At 41.8% G+C, this 15432-nt stretch overlaps 1 protein-coding gene across 1 annotated transcript in view; it reads right to left on the reverse strand.

Annotated features, from left to right (window-relative positions):
- Nucleotides 1-15432, reverse strand: part of LOC115799203 (sodium channel protein type 4 subunit alpha-like) — a 330533-nt gene that overhangs the window by 142824 nt on the left and 172277 nt on the right. Inside the window, exon 16 of the mRNA XM_030756224.1 lies at nt 7717-7955. Coding sequence (XP_030612084.1) covers nt 7717-7955 — 239 coding nt within the window. The remainder of the gene's footprint in view (nt 1-7716; nt 7956-15432) is intronic.

The following is a 15432-nucleotide window of genomic DNA, read 5'->3' on the forward strand; positions in this document are numbered from 1 at the left end:
ATTCGAACAGTCCTGCCCATCTGCAAACACCTGTCAAAACCTGCAGCAAAATCAACAGCCTATGTCAAAGCCCAGCTCACAAAGAAACGCGAGAGGCAGAAACGTTATGACAAATCCAGCAAACCATTACTTCCCCTGCTACCAAATCAAGTGGTGAGACTCCAAACAGACAAGGGGCATGACAGGATAGCCATTGTGAGGAGAAGATGCAATTAACCACGTTCATACGTAGTCGAGTCTGAAGGGAGAGAGTACTGACGAAACAGAAAGCAACTCCTACCGGTGATGGAGCCGCAACCTCTGCAACCCTCAGAGCCACTCACACATGCAAGTGAACACAAACAACCTCAATACACACACCACCCTGAAAGGGCGAACCCCGACATGGAACGTGCACATCCACAACAATGTCAAACACCAATTGGTGCAGAAAAGAATTGCAGCAAGTTACTACATGAGACTCAGGGAGAAAGTGTAGCTAAGTCTTCCGCATCCATATATGTCACCAGATTTGGCAGAGTCTCCAAGCCGAACAAAAAGTACCTGGACTGAGAATGAAACTTTAATTAAGGCACTATTACATGAGTGGATTTACCTGCAAATGTGGTGTAAATAACTGTTATATTTTGTTCCAATGAGATTCATAGTTATTGAACTGAATTTAAGTGGTTGGTTAAAATGAGTGACCGCCTTTGCATTAGACTGTAAGGTTCATGTGCCACACTAACTCTTTTGTTTTGTCTTGAAAAGCTCAGCCTTGATTGTGAATTGAAGTTCTAACAACAAGTTCTAAATGAATCTGCTATCAGTCAATTTTGTTTATGTTGCACGTTAAGCCTACAAAGGGGGATGTAGACCATTGTGTAAATGCACTGTTTTAGTTACGTGGTGTTGCCATACAAGTCAGTCATGCAAGATCTAAAAGGTGACTTGAGGTTCTTCTTGTAATGTGTATGCTATGCATGCTGCATGACATGTATTGATTACCTCCTGGCAACCTGTTATTAATAAACACAAAAACCTGGACTATACGCATCTCTCATACTTGACACAGACCATCCAAGAAGTCTGGACCCTTGTGCTTCAAATTAATTAGCGGACATATTTCTCCTGTAGAGCTTACTGATTGTCATGGTATATGATGTTGTTGTGTCCCTTTTGGGTCTAGGGCCTTTCATCAGGCAGACTCCTCCCAGCTGGGTGGAGTGTTGTTCCTGCTCTTCAGCTGCATGCACCTGTTTCCAATTCTGTCCAGCACTTAAGGACCAGTGGAGCCATCCAGTCTCCACCATTTGTCTCATACCTCAGTGGCCAACTTACCATCTCTGCTGAAGAGTCGTCCCTTTTCCACTTTTGTTGCCGCCACGAATACGGAATCCTCAACATCTGGATATCATCTGGCCGTCATTCTCCTGCCTGCCAGCCTGCTTGCCCTTTGACCCCTGGAACTTCTGGGATCCTTACAGCATTCTAGTCATCCCCTCTCTCAGAAATTACCTATTGGACTCTAAATGGTCCTTGCACTCAGCACTCTCTTCCCACTCATTCCCCAGACATACACCTAAGTGTATGTCTGAATAAAGATTTTTTTTTTTACTGCAGAGCTGTTTTCAGGTCTTGCATGGTTGGGTCCTTTTAGTGACTGGCTCACGACACTGATATAAAAAGTCAACCAAGTTTGCTAGCATTAGCAGATGATGTAGCACTCTCATTCAAATATGGTTATTTATGGTTCCAACAAACAACACGGCGGCAGCCAAAGCTCTAACACAGATGCAGCGTCATACATCAGACTACCATCCATCTCTTTTTAACCAGGTTAAAGGGTCTTAAAGGCAGATCTGGGATCTGTTTCACCAGATCATCTGAGCATACACTGCAGCCCTGAACTTTTCTAAGTAAAGCTTAATCATCTCCAAATCACAGTAGTGCTTTATTTTACTCCAAATGAGAGGGGATCAGTTAGAAAAGCTTGCTATGAATGTTTTATTATGCACGACCAGCGGTGAGCTCTTTGAAACAAGCTGTGGTTAGTGGTGTTATTCTGTGGGGTAAGATCCTGGTCTGCAGCTACCTTGAGATCCAGCTCAGCCAGAAGACCAAATAGTTACGTTTGGGAGTGATGTGTGTCTGTGTGTGTGTGTGGTTGGTAAGTTTAAGGTCTGAGGTTTGTGTGTGTTTCTGCAGAGGCAAAGTCTCTGATTCACTGACTGAAGGATGAAAACTACTCTGGCCAGCAAGTAAGCGTGTGTGTGTGTGTGTGTGGGTGTGTATACACGTGTGTGCATGTGTGTCTGTGTGTGTGTTATTGTGTCTATGTGAATGCTGCTGGCTCCCAAACAAGGGATGTCGACATCAGCACTCAGTAATAACAGTAACATCAGCACTGAGAGGATGACATGGACTCTGTATGTGCAAGAGACACGTGATTATTTTTGTCACAACCAGGCAGATGTAATGAGTAAGCACCAGGACACACAGTAATGCACAAACATACACACATACTGGGGCTGACAGCTTTCGGCTGGTCAGAGAAACTAAGGCCACGTGAATTTCATGATGATAAATTGCTTGTTTAGGTCCAAAGTTCATCAGTTTTTAAAAAGTTTTTTCTAAATTCTGTTTAGAAGCTAATTTGAGTCCAAAAACATCTTCCAGCCCTGAGTTTTAGTGTTCCCAGGACTGCCCTAGTGCCTGTTAGCAAGGGCAGCACTGTGCTGACACATTAGACAGGTTACAGTAGAGGACTGTGAGTGTTTGTGTTTGTGAGAAAACACCACAAAAACACCTTTGTCCTCTCTGCATCTTCCTTCATTAGAGCGAACAGATTGTTTCTCACCCACATGCTAAATGGATGGAGAAAAGAACTGGACTAAAATTTCAGGATAGAAATTCATTAAAATGTGTTTAAGTCCTCATGTGTTGCAGAGGTGATCCTGGACTTGGACAGTGGGGATTACAGAGTTTGACTTGTCAGAGCTGAAACCCAGAAGGTGAATGTTGTGGTGGAAACCTACAAATTAATTGATGGTAACAAGCACTGAAAGAAGCTTTGAGCTAAATAAGAGTTGCCCCTGAATCTGAAAGCAATTTACTGCAGTTAGTGCAGATGTTGGATGAGTTTGAGGAAGCCAACAATTTATTCCAAGCAGAGTAGGAAACAGGGTACCTCTCCACTGGACACGGATGGAAGACTGAAGACTTCTCAAGACTTTTTGATCACTCCTAGTAGATGAATCCAGTGACCAAAGTGTGTGTTTAGCTATCAGTAAGACTGCTACCTGCTGACAGTGGCAGTTACATGGGTTAATGTACTGACGTTAGTCAACTCCCATTTTCTCCTAAACTTCCTTACATGAATATAGATTATTCTACGTTTTGTACGTGATGCTAACATTGTGGCCATTAGGGTGCCATTATCAGAGCAACTAAAAGTTCAGTCAGGACCAGTGTTAGTTTCGTTGATGAAATATTTTCGTCATAGTTTTTGTCAACAACCCTTTTTTTCATGTCGAAAACGAGACGATATCTAAATAAAAACTACCTAAAAGGATAAAAACGATAATGAAATTAATTGACACTTTCATCAGCGAATGAAAACGAAAAGAAAATGCTTGGCGGGGACGACATCCAATCAGAACTGATTTAATTTTGTGACAGGGCGGCAAAAGTTAGGAAAACATCCAATCAAACGCACAGTTGCACAAATTTGCTCTAAACCCAGGAAGACCAAACTAGCCTGAGATTGGTCGTTACTTCCGATAGAACTAAGTTATGTAAACAATGTCAGCAAGGAGAAAGAGAAGAGCCGATGTATGGACACATTTGGCCTTTGACGTTGTGACAAACAAAACGATGTGTAAACCATGTGGGGCGACTATCTCGGGTAAAAACAGACAAATCTTAAACGACATCTGCAAACCAGTCACCCAGATCTCCATGCAAAGGTCAGCATTTTAATGTCATGCAGGGTAAAGTGTTTTTCCCAGTTTGTGTTTAGAGAAAATCTCCACACCGCGGTGGATTAGCCTTTATAATCTTAGTCCTGAACACTGCCCTGTACCTTTCAGAGCGTCCTGCTGTAAAATGCTCGGATTATCTCAGTAAGGTGGTGTTAATGATCAGGTGTGTGGGAAGCAGGTGAAACGCTAATGTTAATATTATTAATAATACACCATAAATTTTAATAAATGTTTAATTTTGTGTAAGTGTGTATAACAACTAATTCAAGGGAAGTGAAGAAAAAGCATTTACATTTTACACTCTTTATATTTTAGTCGACTAAATCGACTGTAGATTTAGTCGACTATATTCGTACAATAATTCGTCGACTAAAACTAGACTAAAACTAAAACTATTCAGATGATTAAATTATGACTAAAACTAAATTACATTTTCGTCAAAAGACTATGACTAAAACTAAATCAAAATTTGCTGTCAAAATTAACATTGGTCAGGACTACTACAACAAAAATAAGATACTTGCAGTACTTTACTATACTTGGTGGTATGGCTCCATTATGGGAGCTGCTCTCCTTTCTATGTGAACATATGGAAAACTACAGGCATAGAAAGCAGCAGGAAGGCCCCGCCAGCAGGCACCAATGCCAACAGAAATAGGAGATTTAGTCTGCCTGAAAGGAGGAGCTAGGGTGGAGGCAGGTTGCAAAGCAGTTTGCAGATATGCAATTATGGGCAATCAAAAAATCTTATAATGGTATAGCCAGTATTTGCAAATTGCATGTGTAGAAGGATCCATAAGCTGATCTGCCATGGGTTTGGCTGCTAGTCCGCATCAGACTCCATCCATCCATCTTCTTTCTTGCTGCAGCCTATCCTAGCTGTCATTGGTCAAATGCTTAACAACAGAACAGAATCAGATCATGGTTTAGAAGACGCATCACTGTCTCGTGTGCCAAATGGTCAGGGCCAGTTAGTGCACAAAAAACAGCAACCAGAGTGATTTATTAAAGGGATAGTTTCAGGCTCCAAGAAAACCAGCTTCTCTAAGGCCATACTGTGTGCTTCCACGATCAGAGACATTAGAGATTAAGCACAGTGAGGACAGGCTGTGCCCTTGATGCAAAGTGCGACTTTGTGGATAACAGCCTTGTATGTATGTATGAATGTATGTATTCTATAGATCTTTGCACACATGGAAATATTGATGTATTAAAGCTGGAGAGCAACGCTGAAGAGAACATGAGGAACAACAACAAAAACTCAAAGCATTAGCTGACATTGATTCTGTCAGCACAGTACTGACCTGACATGATCCTCTACATGCTACCTTACATAACACACACACACACAGACACACACAACAGAGGCTCTCCTGTCTGTCAGAAAGGCTAGCTAAATGCTATGTAAACATCTGTGAGGATTAGAGGTTTTAGCACATAAAGAACTTTGCAACTCCAAAGTGCAATCGGATCCTGGTGACGCCGCAGCCTTTATCGGAGACTTCAACGGCTCTGAGCTGAAACCCTAACCCTTCAAACTGTTTACGTTGCAAAAGTATACGGCTGCATTAGACTGGAGGCAAGATGACAGCAACATACAGGGATATTATATAACAACTCGTGTTCTTGATTACACCATGTCCCTTGGGGGTTTTGAAGCTGTCTGAACATGTGGACATAAACAGTTGAACAGCTGAACATTTTCAACATTAGTACATAAATCTAATCAATAACTTTACTTAAAAGCTACCATCCATCAGCTCTGCCTGCTCCATCCTATAAAGATTGGTGAGGTGCAGCTGAGACAGGTCGTGAGTTCAGCAAAGACAAAGAAAACCATCAACCCTTAAAATCACCAGTTAAACTATGAGGCAGGACGAGTGTGTAGGCGTAGGTAAAACAGTCATCCATCCCATAATGGGTTTTCTTATTGGATGTTTGGGATATTTTGCAAAAGGGAAGGTACCCCTGAACAGGCCACCAGTCCAGTGCAGGGCTGACTCATAAAAACAGACAGCAGAACCTAGAGAAAATTTATAATCACTGATTAACCCAACAAGCATGTCTCTGGACTGTAGGAGGAAGCCGGAGTACCTGGAGAGAACCCATGCAGGAACTGGGAGAACATGCAAGTTTCAGTTACTGCATGAGATTAAGATTCTTAAAGAGCAAATGAACACAGTTATTCCAAACATCATCAAAACATGTACAAATATTTAATCTAAATCACCACAAAGCCAGTGACTGTTGGTTGTACGAAGTTTGCATGAAGATCAGAATATCAAATAAGCACAGGCTACATCCTACATGTGAACGAGGCCAACCAGTATAGGGCAACTCATCTGGCTACAAAACCGAAAGACGGAGTGGTCATTGGTGGACACAACCAATCAGAAATGAGAACCAGGGCTGCTGTTTTCTCTTTGTTGAACTGAAGATCATTTTATTTACTTACTCATTGGAATAATTGGTTGTTTACACAGTAAAATGAATACAGGAGCATCATAGCATTGATAAAAGCATCCCTTATAATCACACAGAGACCCGCCTTCGGGCCCGGTCCCACTGACTGAACCCCTCCTGCAGGCAGCCCAAATCCTGTTTCTACTTATAAACTGTATTTCCATTTTCTGCCTGCAGCGTGAGCTGAGGAAACCTGACATCACTGGACAGAAACAAGTGTGTGTATGTGTGTGTGCACAGGTGTGATCAGCACATTGACTTTGGCTGAGGGCCTTTCACACCTCAGGTGAACCAATTACCATATTGCATCAACCTATCAGCTCCTGTCAGATAGTTGGCACACCTGCAGGCTCAAACAGTGGAGTTAGTCATGGTGGTTTGAAGCTATCTGACCCGCTTCTGTCAGCTCTAATACTGAAACCCACCTCGCTTTTTACAAACACACACAAACACACACTTTTCTAGAAAGGCGATGAAACGAGTCTCTGTTTTTCCTCTTTGAATCCTGAGGTTTTAAAGTTGTCCGATGGGGTTTCCTAAACCGTCTTGCTCTTTGTCACTTTGGAAAATGTCACAGTCTTGTCAACTTGCCCGAAGTTTGCTTCCACACCTGCTTGTAAACAGCCGGTGAGGAGGTTCCTCTGCTCTTCCAGGAGAAGTTGGCAAGATGCTCTCAGACATGACCAAATCATTCAATTCAACAACTGAGAGAGAAAATATGATACAATCCACCTCACTGAACACATTACAGGTAAATTAATCCAGATGCAAATCAGAAACCAAGAACAATGTCCTTAAAGTAAAAGTTGTGGTATGGTTTCCATTGTTTTGTCTTTCATAAGCTGCATTAATTGGTTGATAAACCTGCCTGGTGCTGCTCTCATTCCTGGTTTACTGAGTGAGGAGGAGGAAGAGGGTGGAGCTGGTTCAAATGAAGAGGCCTCAATGGTGAAATAAACCATCTGTTATAAGCATGGGAGGAAATGAGTTTCTTTATGATCCCTGTGGTTTTCCTCCTTTACCTCCCTGCTGTTCTTTAGGTTGCATTTATGCTTGTTGAGTTCTTGCTTTGTTAAGCAGCATTTTTTGAGCTGCTAACTCTTGAAATAGCTTATTTTTATACTTTTGTATTCTCATGTAATTTTTGTGATTGTTTTGGGTGAAATTAAACCAGTTTTTGGATAGCAAACCTGTGCATGTGCCTCTCATGTACATATGTCCACTAATAACCATGCTTTCCCACCATTTTATATCAGAAGCATCCACCCATTCATCCATCCTTATTTCCTACCAGGTTTCCGATGGTGAGCATGCCGTTGAACTCATCGGTCATGGGGTAGTGCTCCATGGCCATGAACAATGTGTTGAGGACGATGCACACAGTGATGGCCAGGTCTAGGAAGGGGTCCATCACCATGATCTTCACCAGCTGTTTCACCTTAAGCCACAAGGGGCAGCACTCCCAAATCAGGTAATGGTCGGCAAAAGCGTACCAGCATGGGTGACACTTCTTATGGGACTCCTCGAGTTCTGCACAGGAAACAGAATTTGGTCAGGTGTCACTCATCAAAAGACAACTGTAATCTTTATTAAACATGTGAGGTCAGACATCAGTGATGTGACACTGATGCAGTCACAAATGAGCTGTGAAGCTGGGACAGAGGTGGGTTGCAAAGCAGTTTGCAGAGGCAGCAGCAATGGTGGGTGAGCTAAAGCTGCTGAAATATTGGGCCCTGTATGAGATTTGCCAAAATATATAAGTGTCATGAAATGAAGCAGAGAAGCTGCTAGAAGTAGGAGGTGAATTTGATTCTGTGGGCTGCCTAACTTAACGTGCTCGATCAATAAATTAATTAATAAATTAGATGATTATGATTAATAAGGATTGCTCTAACAGGTATTTTTGAATCTAAAGCCCCCTCTACATAAATACTTCAGGAACAGAAGTTACTCCATTACCTCTAATTATGTTAATAACAACAGCACTAACAGAAATACATTAAAATGAGCTGGTGGCTCTGTGGCTATGTGGTGTGTTTGAGCACCGGCACAAAGCTTGATGGCTGACAGTCCTGAATACATGAACTAATTCATCAGGTAATCAAACCAGGAAAGCAGACAGTGAACACACACTATAACCAGAGGACTGGTGGATTTGGAACCGTTTATTGTTCACTGACAAAGATCTGAAAATAGAGACTTATTGTGAATAAGAACCAGGACTGGGATAAAGTCTCAGGAGGTGTCCACATTACAGCAGCACTGAGAATAGCCTGGATGCTGGTAAAGATGAGTTGTGGAGGATCTATAGATGTTCTCTGTGAAATTTCCCTCCTCATAGTCTTTTCTGCTTATGCATGTTTTTCTGGCAATAGTGACATAATCTTTTAATCACTTTACTGAACTTCTGACTGTGGGAATTCAGACTGGTGCAGTTTATTAAACAAACAGATTCTGGTTAGACGGTGACACAGAGTGGATATAAAATTGCATTTTAATGTGTTTATAGTAGGGCTGGGACTTTAACGCGTTAATTTCGATTAATTAATTACGGGGAAAATAACGAATTAAAAATTTTAACGCATTTTAATCACACTTTGCACCGTGGAACGTTTCTCGGTGCACGAATTCCAGGCATACAGATTATATCGACGCACAATGTCCAAATTCAGGGGCCGCATCCTTCGAAGGACCCGCCCCACATCCTTTGCAGACCACTCAGACCGCAAAGGCCGGAAGTGAACGGCTAGCCTTCATATCAGCGTCACCTGCCCTCACCTCAGTAGCTCATGTCGCCTAGCAACTGTGAGTGCGAAGCACAGCTGTGTAAAAAGCAGCTGGTTAAACGGAGAACAAACTTTTTCTCCTTTTTGTGGTTTAAGTTTAATTATTTTATTCAAAATAAGCTGTTAAAACAAGCATAACACATTTCAAGATCAAGGAATACAGCTGAGTGAATGATTAATTTCCAACTATAACAAGTGAGACATTAATGTTGAATAAAACTATCCAGTTGATGCTTAACTTTAATTTCAGGAGTTTGCTTATCACAGGAGCACTTCCACCCTTCATTGGTCTGTGTAGTAGACTGGTGGGAAAATAAACAACATTTTGAAGTTTAAGCTTATGTATATTGATTTATTCATCAACCAAACTTAAATTAATATTTCTCATGTTAAATATTTACATGTGATTAAAATGCGATTAATTAATTACAAAGCTTCTAATTAATTCAATTAATTTTTTTAATTGAGTTCCACCCCTAGTTTATAGTGATAAAAATTTCACTCGACTGTCTCCTGTATAAAAATAATTAAAAATTAAAACGCAAGGGTCAGGTGTAAACTTTGAATGCCTCAAATAAATAAATGCAGATGTCAATTAAAGCAAATATCAGTCATATCACAATAAATTTATTAATGCATTCATTTATTTAATATTTGAAGTATTTAAAAACTCCACTGTGTTCTTTTATTTCTCGTTTTTTTCTTTTGGCAGTTTTGGTTCTTGATGCATGGACACCAAAAACATTTGGACATTGAAACATTGTTTTGTAGTTTTGCCTCTTTGCACCATCGCAGGCACCAAGAAGGTGTGACTGAAGTACAGACTTTCTGCTGTAATTCAAGTGCTTAAACAAATGTATTAACTAATGACACAGTCTCACGTTTTCAGAGCATGAGCAACATTGAAGAAATGCTCATGTATGTATCTAATCTATTTAGAGAGTTAGTGTTATGATGTTGAAGTGGAAAAATTACTGAAGTGTTCATCCAGTTAAATCTCAATAAGTAATCACACTACTGATGGCAGTGCTGCTTTTTTAAACCAAAGAAGAGCTCGAGCGAAATCATACAAAATAAAAGCTTATTTTAAATTGAAGGAACGTCTCCTGGGAAACAGATGATAATTTTAAAGATGATACGAATAAATCAAAGAGAGGAGATGAGGGAAAAAGGTAAGGAAGGAGGGAGGAAGGAGGGATGAAAGGTGTGCAGATGGACGGAGGGAGGGCAGCAGTGGGATTTTGTGTTTTCCTGTATAATGATCTGTTCTGTAAGAGCAGCGACTGCCGAGGGGGGAGACTGTGACTCAGCAGACCTCTCACACACACATGCACGCACGCATGCACGAGTAGAACATACGAGTGCAGATTTGATATGGATCCAAAAACGTAACATCATCAAACACACACACACACACGAAGTTGGAATTATCTCATGGTTAATGAGGGTGACCGGGATAACGCTCTCTTGCGCTCCCTCCCTGTCTCTATCTTTTTCTTTCTGTGTCTCTCTCCCTTTTCCAACTCCCTCACGCAAACAAAGACTGTGTTCCCCTGGGGTTGACTGGGGCAGTGACACACACACACACACACACACACACACACACACACACACACACACACACACACACACACACACACACACACACACAGCTACACAACACTTTCTCACACCCACAGAGCATTATAATTCAGACAAATATGTGGTTACACAATCACACAACACCACACACATATACAGACACAAAGTCAGGCAAGGTTACAGTCCCATATTGACACACAAAAGCAAACACAGAAAATGTGAAGGGGTTTTGGAATTGATGTCTGTTTTACTCAATGAGTGACACACGTGCAGTGTTTTGTCTTTTCATAGGAATGAAGTGAAAATGGCTGCTTCAAAGACAGGAAATTCATTTAACCTTAAATGGGATTATTTTAAGAATGATTAAGGCTACTGACAGACTTCAACGTTAACGTGGGCAACGACTGTGAGACCTGGAGGGGCGTGATTGAGAGGAATGGCTGATCTGAACCCAAATGGTGTTTTGTTATTGGACTTCTGTGCAAACTACAGTTTGTCGATAACGAACACCATGTTTGAACATAGGGACATTCATAAGTGTGCGTGGCACCAGGACACCCTAGGTCGCAGGTCGACAGGTCAATGATCACTTTTTTTAAGCTGAGCTGTCAACTGATCACCATCTGGTGGTGAGTTGGATCAGTAAAATTCCTGACACGTGGGTATATGGCACCTTGGGGTGTGTTTTCACATGAATCCACAAAGTTGCTGTACAATGAGTGTGTACTACGTGCGCAAAGCCGAGCCGGAAGTAAGACTCTGTGCGCCGTCGTGACCTCAACAGTGTTTTCAGTACTTTTTCTGACTAACAGATTGTATAAATATCTCAAAACAAGCTATATTTCTTCAACAAAGTGACAAAGTGACTTACGAGAGTGGGTTATTATTATTTATTAGAGGACTTCGTCGCTGATTCGGCCGGTTTTATCGCTGCAGAATCCCACGAATGAACAGCTGTTAATCAGAAGGCGATTCATGGTACATGTAACTTTTTATACTGTAAATAGTCCGGCACATCATGCACATTGTATATAGTGTTATTATTATTAGTAGTATTAAGGTTAATATTGTTTGTTGATTTTATATATATTCTTTTCTTAATAGTGTGAATTATTATATCTTTATTTATATTTATAATAACTGCGGCTGCTGTTACACCCAAATTTCCCCTCTGTGGGACAATAAAGGCTGTTTCTTCTTCTTCTTCTTCTTCTTCTTATTCTCAGCTCGTCCTCATATTATATGCCATTTAGATGTAAAGATGTATGTTATGTTATGTTATGTTATGTTATGTTGCCACTGATATTGTGTGTGTTTGTTTGCGGTTGTGTGTGCTTTACATATGGAAATTTACAAGAGCAGTGTTTGGGGCAGGGACGGTTGTTATAGGTCTCGATGGGGCTTTCATGGGGGTCTTTATTAACTTTATTACGGCAGGATGAGGAGGACAATGGCTCAGAGCTTTGTTTGACCAGTAAGTGTCTAAAGTTTTAGAAAAAGCTTTATGTGGGCTTTGTGTAAGTTGTTCTGTGTTTGTGGGGGTAATTGTTTGGGAGGACGTTCTAAGTTGTGTATCAGAAAAGGACTATTGGGAGGATTGTGTTTTTTTAGTGTATGTATATGTAGTGTTTACATTTACTGTAACTTTTGATCAGTATACAATTTATTTATTTTGGGTATGTGAAGGAATCACTGAAAATAGACTGGGGTTTTTTGTGAATGAAGACCTAACATGTTCCTTCTTTTACAAATTAGGGCAAATTCTGATTTATATGTCTATAATTATAATTAATTTGTACTATCAGTAACTTTGTGTATAGCAGAGGATTCCTTTGTATTATGTTTCATTAGAGTCCTCATTGATGACTGTATGTTGAAGCATTGAGGAGTTATAGCCATTTGAAGTTTGTATATAAGGCATTGTCCCATTGGTGCCACTTGCAGTCTCCAAATGGCACCAGTTGGACATCGCCTGGACATCAACACACAAAAACTTGTCCAAAACAGAAGATTTTTGTGATATTTTGATCAAATTTGAGACAAGAGTTTATTCTACAGTTTCATTTTATTTTCCAGTCCATACCTTCAACACTCAGTGTGTAGTTACATAAAAATAAACATGAACTCTAGGCGAGGCAAAAATTGTCTAACTTTTCTGTGTTCCAAACTTAATAGCTACATACTAATTACAGTTAAAGCATTTTTGACTGCAAAAATGAAAAATATAGCTTGTCATCTTCACAAAGAGACCAAGCTTTTGCATGTACTCCAAAGACTTCAAGAACAGCAGCTGATTTAATATGGGTATGCTTTTTCAGGCGTTTTTGTTGATTTTGGTGCGGCCAGTTAACAGGTTAAACAACTCCTTGGTGGCAGGGCCTCTGGGGTGGATGAGATTTTCCATGAGTTCCTGAAGGCTCTGGATGTTATAGGGCTGTCTTGGTTGACCAGGGTGGTGGTCCCATCTTTAGGAAGGGAGACCAGAGGGTGTGCTGCAACTATTGGGGGATCACACTCCTCAGCCTCCCTGGTAAGGTGTATGCCAGGGTGCTGGAAAGGAGGGTCCGTCCGTTAGTTGAACCCCAGATTCAAGAGGAACAATGTGGTTTTTGTCCTGGTCGCGGAACGCTAGACCAGCTCTTCATCAGACGGATTGGGGCTGCGTCTGCAGTGATGTGGATGCTGCACTGGTCTGTTGTGTTAAAGAAGGAGCAAAGCTATTGATTTACAGGTCAATCTATGTCTCTACCCTCACTCTCACCACCTGGTCATGAGCTTTGGGCAGCAACCGAAAGAATGAGATTGCAAATACAAGCAGCAGAAATGAGCTTCCTCCAAAGGGTGGCTGGCCTCTCCCTTGGAGATAGGGTGAGAAGTGCAGCCATTCGGGAGGGGCTCAGAGTAGAGCCGCTGGTCCTCCGCATCAAAAGGAGCCAGTTGATGTGGTTCAGCATCTGACTAGGATGCCTCCCGGGCGTGAGGTGTTCCGGGCATATCCTACTGGGAGGAGGCCCCGGGTTAGACCCAGGAAATGATGGAGAGATTATATCTCTCGGCTGGCCTGGAAACGTCTTGGGGTCCCCCCAGATGAGCTGGAGGATGCGGCTGGGGAGAGGGACATGTAGGTTTCTGTGCTTAGACTGCTGCCCCTGCAACCCAACCTCAAATGAGTGGAAGAAAATGGATGGATGATTAAGGCTGCCTTCACTTTGTTTCACTGCTAACTAATCGAAGAAACAAGTCTCACCACTCAGCATCATCCAGGCAGTTATTTGGGAAGTTATGTTAGTTATATTATGAAGCCCCTCCATAAATCAGTATAGAGCTTCAATATTGAGTGCCATGGTTACATGGGCATAGAAACTGCACGTGTGGGATCAAGAAGCTTTTTTATCTCTGTTTTTTTACACCTGAAAGAGCACATGCCCCAGGTAGCAAGGCTAAACTCTTTACTGCAGCAGCCAAGGCTCAACTCCACCCCATGCCATTTCCCATTTTTCATTTCCCATTTTTCTCATCTGTTCTTCACTAATACTATCAAATGAAGGTTATCACATTCAGATACAGCATGAAATGAGGAGCTGGGGTTGAGGCAGTTTGTGAAGTGGCTTGCAGATGCAGCAGCTTAAAGAGAATGCCTCATATAAGATTATTTTTCCTGACTGATGGGACCAAAAACAATAAACAGTCTAGAAAATGCACAATCAAATTGATAATACCTCAGTTCATTTGGAAAGGGATCACTTTGTATCCAAATGTATGCTTTAAATGAACTCTAGCACTGGCTAAACTGTTCCCTATGGAACACTTAATGAAGCACAGCACTAGTTTAGAGCTTAGCACTACATCAGCCCAAGACACTCATTGTAAGCTGTTTCAGTTGACAGGGGGTGAATTATAAAGAGGGCGGCGCCCTGTTCGGCTGCGGCTGCATGAGCTCGCGATAGTAATGGACTTTTTAATCAAAATATGCCACATAGGATTTCAGAATCAGTTAAAATAAATAGGGTGTTAGTGTATGATTGTCAACAGTTGTTGGAATTACGAACTTTTAGCGACTTCGACTCTGTTACCACGACTACTAAGAAGTGGCTGCGCAGCTTCGGAGTGCTACAGAAAGACCCAGGGGCCTACGGAGCAGTGGACTCGACCAGCAGAACTAGCTGACAGAGGAGCAAGCGGAGGTGGTGCGACCGTAAGAGGAAGCGCGGCTGTCGAGCGGTGCTAACAGCCAAGCTAAAAGTGAACCCTTACAGAACTCCACTTCCTTCCATGTCTCTGGAGCTTGAAAAAGGCGACTGGACTTCTTTTTTGTTTCTTGAAGACGTTTCACCTCTCATCCGAAAGGCTTCTTCAGTTCTCAACCAAATGGTGGAGAGACCCAGGTATTCAAACCCCTGTGGGCGTAGTCCCCTGGAGGTGGTTATGACCCTCTATTGATCATGTGCTTGAACACATGTGCCCAGGTGTGAAGGGGGCGTGGGTCTTATTTAATCAGTGGTTTCAGTTGAAACCAATTTAGGACTCCGCTCCATTGTTTCCTGTGGCCTATTGAGGTCACTGGAACAAAGGTGTGAATGGGGGTTGAGACGTCTGGGAAGGGAGCTCAGGACAGCACTGTAAGCGGGGGAAAGTTGGTG

This window comes from Archocentrus centrarchus, chromosome 20 (assembly GCF_007364275.1).
Source record: "Archocentrus centrarchus isolate MPI-CPG fArcCen1 chromosome 20, fArcCen1, whole genome shotgun sequence".
NCBI lineage: Eukaryota > Metazoa > Chordata > Actinopteri > Cichliformes > Cichlidae > Archocentrus > Archocentrus centrarchus.